The sequence below is a fragment of the Apodemus sylvaticus genome, chromosome 6 (genome assembly GCF_947179515.1).
Source record: "Apodemus sylvaticus chromosome 6, mApoSyl1.1, whole genome shotgun sequence".
In the NCBI taxonomy this organism is placed as follows: domain Eukaryota; kingdom Metazoa; phylum Chordata; class Mammalia; order Rodentia; family Muridae; genus Apodemus; species Apodemus sylvaticus.
The window spans coordinates 41,408,808-41,415,120 of record NC_067477.1 but is presented as its reverse complement, the minus strand read 5'-3'; the positions used below and the strand labels follow the sequence as shown (position 1 = coordinate 41,415,120).

Sequence of the window (6,313 nt, the reverse complement as noted above, 5' to 3'; positions counted from 1 at the left end):
TAGGAAAGTCCAATCTGGGGCGGTGGTGGTGCATGCCTTTAATCCCAGCACTTGGAGGCAGAGGCAGGCAGATTTCTGAGTTCAAGACCAGCCTGGTCTATAGAGTAAGTTCCAGGACAGCCAGGGCTACACAGAGAAACCCTGTCTCGAAAAAACCAAAAAAAAAAAAACCAAAAAAAAAAACAAACAAAACAAAACAAAACAAACCCCCCCAAAACAAACAAAAAAAACAAAAACCAAACAAACAAAAAAAGAGGAATATCCAATCTGGAGAAAACAGTTTTACAATTATCAGAGAGGACCACCATTAAATAATGTGGTCTACAGTTACAGAAATGAAATGTCTGTACTTTATGACTCTAGAGACATTGGTATTTTAAACATCATGTAGGCATTAAAAAAAAATCAGTATTTAACAAGTAAAAGATAGGCCTATAGGATGAATCTGAGTCAGAAACAGAATCATTCTCTCTCTCTCCCAGACAGGGTTTCACTGTGTAGCTTTGGCTAAACTGGAGTGCAGGGATTAAAGGCAGACACCGCCACCTGTCCACCTTAACTGTTGAGACCGGGACAGAAAGGAATGGCCAGTTCGATTTAGAAACAGCTTGAAATCTTTTCCAGATAGCTGAGTGCAAGACTGGCCCTAGGGATTTAATACTGGAGCGTTTTTACTCACAGTCCCAATTTCATTTTTTTTTTTTTAAATCACGTAAAATCCCATTAGCGGAAAACAATTCAGTTCCTTAGGCTGATCAGAAAGCCATAGCACCGAAAGAGGAATTCACTTACTTGAGTCTCAAAGAACCCTCTCTTGAAGTACATTGGTAAGAACAATTTGCAACAGAGGGCCAAAAAAAAAAAAAAAATAAAAAATAAAAAAAAGGCGTGGTGATCACGCCAATAATCCTATTCACACAGAATGCAGGACAGGTGGATCTCTGAGCTCAAAGCTAGCCAGGGCTGCTTAGTGAGACAATGTAAATTAATTTTTAAAAGAAACAGGTGACTTTTGAAAAGCGTGGGCTTCTTTACTTGGTAATCTTCGAGGGACCTAAGGAAAGATTTGAATACAGCTTTTCGTATCCAAAGATGTGTCATGGTATAACTCGCTGAGCCAACCAAGAAAACATTTCTATCCACCGCCCTCCCACCACCCTCTGCTTTCGCGAGGAGTTCGCCTTAAGGAAACCCCGCCCCACTAAGACTTCCGGATCCGAGGAAACTTCTGTTCTTGGCTCCAAGTGGGCGGCACCCGAGCTTCTGGAACCGCCCTGGAAGTGACGCAAGGACGTTCCTTCCATTTTCTGCAACGTCCGAGCAGCTAAGTGCGTCAGTTGTGGAGAGACGTAGAGGAGTTGAGTTCGTGTGTATAGGGAGGCAGACAGCTCCGTCGCAGACTACGGACCTCTCCGGGTCTCAGCCGTCAAAGACCCTGTCCGGTAGGTGAGTGGCTCGCTTTGAGGGCAAGGCTTCTCGGATCGAGGCTTCTTCATGGCCGCTCGGGTCGCGAGTGGCTGGGGCTTCGCTCTTTGCGGAGGACGGCGTCTAAGAGAGCGCAGTTGATTGAGGTGGGCGCTGGGGCACATCTCCCTTTTGGTGTTGCTTGAGGGGACACAAGGCGGAAGGGCGGGCGTGGGGGAGGGCATTAGTAGAGGGAAGCAGCGCGTCCCTCCCTGCCACCCTTAGGTGATCTTATCCTGTACGCCGGGAACCGGCCTTGCCCAGGGCCGCTAGGGGCCCCTGTTGGCCTGCAGGCGCGGCACTCAGCGCCCGGCTTGCCCGCGGCTGAGGACGGAGCTCTGCTCGCTTGCTCCTCCCCCGCCGCAGACTCGGCCGCCGCCATTTTGTGCTGCGAACGCGCCCGGCGCCGACTGCGCAAGCTCGGTTGTGGCGTCGCGAGATTCCGGCTTGTGACGCGCGGGGAGGCCGCGACGCGGGCGCGGCCGGCTGCTATTGGACAAGGCCTTGCTGAGGGCGGGGTCGGCTTCGCCCGCATTTCTGGGCCTTTCCTTAACTGCGGCAGATGGGAGGGGGCCCGGGAGCCGGGAACGGAGTGCGGCTGCGCAGTCTAGAAAGGTGGCAAGTGGGCGTTGGGGTTGGCTGCCTTGTGGAACCTGGGGAGGGGGTCGTTTGGGGAGTTGTTTGAACTTGAAATTTAAATGTGGGGGGTCCTGAACTACTTAAAAGGTACATGGCGACCTTGTAAGTAGAGTTGTTTTTAGGCTCTGTATTTGATTGCTTGACCGACCATTACCCCTGTGACATTCACCGATATTGTCCCGATTGAATTACTGCCTAACAGGAAACACTAGCCGGGCATCATGAGTGGCTGTCGAGTGTTCATTGGGAGACTAAATCCAGCAGCGAGGGAGAAAGATGTGGAAAGATTCTTCAAGGGTTACGGACGGATCAGAGATATTGATTTGAAAAGAGGTTTTGGTTTTGTGGTGAGTACTTCAAACTGAGTTGAATTCTCTGTTCAGAAGTAACTTTGTGGTGGCTGCACATACACGCCTTTAGTCTTCGGTGCTTGGGGGCAGAGGCAGGCCACAGAGAAACCCTGTCTCCAAACAAACCAAAACAAAAAAGAAAACCAAAGTGGGTAGCGCTTTTGTGATGAGCAGTGATTTTTTTTTTTTTTTAAAACTCATTGAGTCCATGCAAGGTTTTTTTTTTCCCCCCAGAAGTTAGAAGTGGCCAAGGGGCAGTGGAATCTTAAGACTTAAAAGTAACCGCTGGCTGGAGTTGATTCCTAGTCACCCCTAGATGAGGCTTATTGGTGTGTGAGTTGAAGGTCTATCTTATCTGAACACTCTTCCATGATCTTACTGTGCTGTAGAATGCATGTCCAAAAGCTCTAAGTGTCTCATTACTGTGCTTTAGGAATTTGAGGACCCAAGGGATGCAGATGATGCTGTTTATGAACTTGATGGGAAGGAACTTTGCAGTGAAAGGTAAGAATGATTGGTTTGTAACTATAGTTCTCCCAGGGAAGTCGAGCAGAGTGGACATTTGAAGTATGTAAGTGCTCTTGTGTGTCGTGTAAATGTGTGTGAATGCATTTTTTTCACCTCTTCCTAGGGTTACTATTGAACATGCTCGGGCTCGGTCTCGAGGTGGACGAGGTAGAGGACGATATTCGGACCGTTTTAGCAGTCGCAGACCTCGAAATGATAGACGGTATGTGGTTTGGCTGTTATGATTTAGGCTAGGACCCATTAGCATTAAGTGGTTCTCAGACAGTTAAGTCTAGTTAGTCCACATACTGAGAACCCAGAAACTTGGTGGAAGTCGCTGGCTTAAACTTGTCACATAGCATTTGATATTATGACATAGCATCTGACATTGAATGCTTATTTTTTTGTCTTCAGAAATGCCCCACCTGTAAGAACAGAAAACCGACTTATAGTTGAGAATTTATCCTCAAGAGTCAGCTGGCAGGTTTGTTGAAATACAGTTTTGAGATATTTTAATGGTGGCATTTAAAAATGTTAATGGGTAATTGTTTATTACTATATATCTTATTAAATGCTTTATCTTAAATTAATGGATTTAATTGAACTATAATTTTAAACTTTAGTTAAATGTAACTGGGGGATGTTTCAGATTTTAATATTAGTGATCAAATGTAAATGTTTTGAGGTTATTTTTCATGTTTTTTAAAATCAATTTTAACCAAATATTAAACCCTTTATTTGCCAGCCTATCTGTGTCGTTGGCCTTATGACGAGGAGTGCCTGTGGGTTATCCTAATCGTTGTCTTGGTCACTCTTGGTTGGGCCTGGTTGACTTTGCCAGTCAGCTCCTACAGTGATCAGTTGGCCACCTCTAGATCTGTGTTTGCCGGTCTAGACGTAATCGGTGCACTTACTTGAAGTGCCGGGTTGCAGCGATCCCAGAACGTTGATAACGTGATCTGATCCCTAAGTTGAGAGCTGTCTTCCTGTAACGCTTCCGAATAAGAGGTCCTGGTCGAAAGAGTTGAAAGATACGAAATTAGTTGGTCGTTGGAATCCTGATCGCAGTAAAGTGGTCCTTGGTAACTGCACAAGAGTAAAACATGTCTGCATCGCCAGTAGTCTGCTAATAGGGAGGGCTGTGCGATTAAAGGCTTCCATCGATTGGGTAGTATCCTTCAAGTGGGTGGCGAAGAGCCAGTCGGGCCTATGTCATGAAGGTTTCTCCGACCGCTTAATGGTTTGCTGCTTGACTAGCCTAGGGAAATGTTAATAAAGGTAAAGTAAATTTTTTTAATGACATATGGGGCACAAAATAACTGGTGTCTTTGTAAATGTTGTTTTATTTATTTTAATATAAAACTAGTCTTTAAAGGATGTACTGTTCCTTTTTGTTTTTTTTTTTGTTGTTTGTTTTGTTTTTTGTTTGTTTTTCCCCCTTTTGTAACTGAGCTCAGTTAGACTAATACTATAATGTTAAAAATTGGAATTTCCTCTAGCATTTTGCTTAAAAGCAATATGCTATTTGCTTATTTCGTGCCCTGGCATACATAATTTTTGAATTCTGATAGAATACAAGTGTGGTATATGCCATGTTTGTACTTTATCTAACAACTTCTCTTCCAGTAGTCTTGTTTATACCATGTGGTTGTTTGTGTGCCACTTTTCCCTTTCTCTCCTTAACATAATTGTCTTGTGTTAAGGATCTCAAAGATTTCATGAGACAAGCTGGGGAAGTAACCTTTGCGGATGCACATCGACCTAAACTAAATGAAGGGTGAGCATGGCCTGGAGTTGTGAACCTTTTAATTAATGGGAGTTTTATTGTGGCATTGCTAAGGATCTAAAATTTGCATGTGCTTGATTTTGGCAGTTTGGGGAGAAAGGTTCTACCGCCAGAGACTGTTGATAATGCAGGCATTTAATAGGCACCTGCCATACTGCAACGTTTTACAGTACATAGGACGACACCCCACAGAGTTGTGCTGTGTATATCAGAAATGACGTAAAACAGCAGTGACAGCAGGGATAAACTTAATGCTCATCTTGATCTGTGTAGGCAGTCTACAAGGCTATTGAGTATATAACCTTTAAAGTGATTTTTTTTCTTCATTTTAGGGTAGTTGAGTTTGCCTCTTATGGTGACTTAAAGAATGCTATTGAGAAACTTTCTGGAAAGGAAATTAATGGGAGAAAAATCAAATTAATTGAAGGCAGCAAAAGGCACAGGTACTCTTTCGTTTATATTTTTAAGCCAAAAGTTTTATTTATGGACTTTTAGAACCCTGTCATACAGGTTAATTTGGTTTTTTGTCTTTCCTCTTTCCCATTTTTCATAGCAGGTCAAGAAGCAGGTCACGATCTCGGACCAGGAGTTCTTCTAGGTCCCGTAGCCGATCCCGTTCACGGAGGAGCAAGTCTTATAGCCGATCAAGGAGCAGGAGCCGGAGCCGGAGCAAGTCCCGATCTGGTAGTAGGTCTCCGGTGCCTGAGAAGAGCCAGAAACGTGGTTCTTCAAGTAGATCTAAATCTCCAGCATCTGTGGATCGCCAGAGGTCCCGATCCCGGTCCAGGTCCAGATCAGTTGACAGTGGCAATTAAACTGTAAATAACTTGCCCTGGGGGCCTTTTTTTTAAAAAACAACAAATTCCCAAACCATACTTGCTAAAAATTCTGGTAAGTATGTGCTTTTCTGTGGGGTGGGGTTTGGAGGGGGTTGGGCTGGATTTCTTTGTAGATGTGGACCACCAAGGGGTTGTTGAAAACTAATTGTATTAAATGTCTTTTGATAAGCCTTCTGCTCACACTTTTGTGACTGTCTGAAGTATATAGTTTGTGTATATTGATAGAGCTCTTTTATAACTAAAGCATTTAATTTTTTGTACTAGAAAAACTTTTGAATATTTTAGTTCATTGTTCAAATATGTTAACTGAAGATTAGTTTAATTATTCAATTAAACTAATGAATAGTTTTGGACACTTTAAAAGAGCTCTAAATTTGCTTGTATATAAAGGCTTAATTGAGTTTTCCTTGTTAGGGTCAAGGGTGTCTTCTTGCCCATTAACAGCTGTAGATAGACATTAAAGTAAAGCAGCTGTTTGTTATTGATAATAAAATACTAAGTATTATAAAACTGCTTTTGGTCTGTTTCTCTCAAGTTCTGCATTATTTATTCTGTCACATTCTGTGTATTTTTAAGTTAAAAACTATACATGTAGAAACCTGAAGTGCTGTGGTATGAGCTTTTAAAAGCATTTTTTTGCCATTTGAAGCTAGTGAAGGTCAATTAAGTTGAGTGACAGTTCCCTTGTATTCCTTCCATTCTTTTCCTATTGCCACCAGACTTGAATT

At 43.3% G+C, this 6,313-nt stretch overlaps 1 protein-coding gene across 5 annotated transcripts; it reads left to right on the top strand.

Annotated features, from left to right (window-relative positions):
* Positions 1–1,307: 1,307 nt before the first annotated feature.
* Srsf5 (serine and arginine rich splicing factor 5) lies at positions 1,308–6,095 on the top strand. 5 transcript variants are annotated; one of them, XM_052185544.1, is made up of 8 exons: positions 1,308–1,442; positions 2,306–2,450; positions 2,887–2,957; positions 3,085–3,183; positions 3,375–3,444; positions 4,664–4,737; positions 5,079–5,189; positions 5,300–6,095. In XM_052185544.1, the coding sequence occupies exons 2-8, from the start codon at positions 2,325–2,327 to the stop codon at positions 5,559–5,561; spliced, it is 813 nt and encodes a 270-aa protein (XP_052041504.1). In that variant the 5' UTR covers positions 1,308–1,442; positions 2,306–2,324; the 3' UTR covers positions 5,562–6,095. The 5 variants fall into 5 exon arrangements, with proteins under 5 accessions (XP_052041504.1, XP_052041506.1, XP_052041503.1 ...); XM_052185546.1 differs by having other exon boundaries at positions 1,308–1,446; positions 5,303–6,095; XM_052185543.1 differs by having other exon boundaries at positions 1,308–1,446.
* The last annotated feature ends 218 nt before the right edge of the window (positions 6,096–6,313 follow it).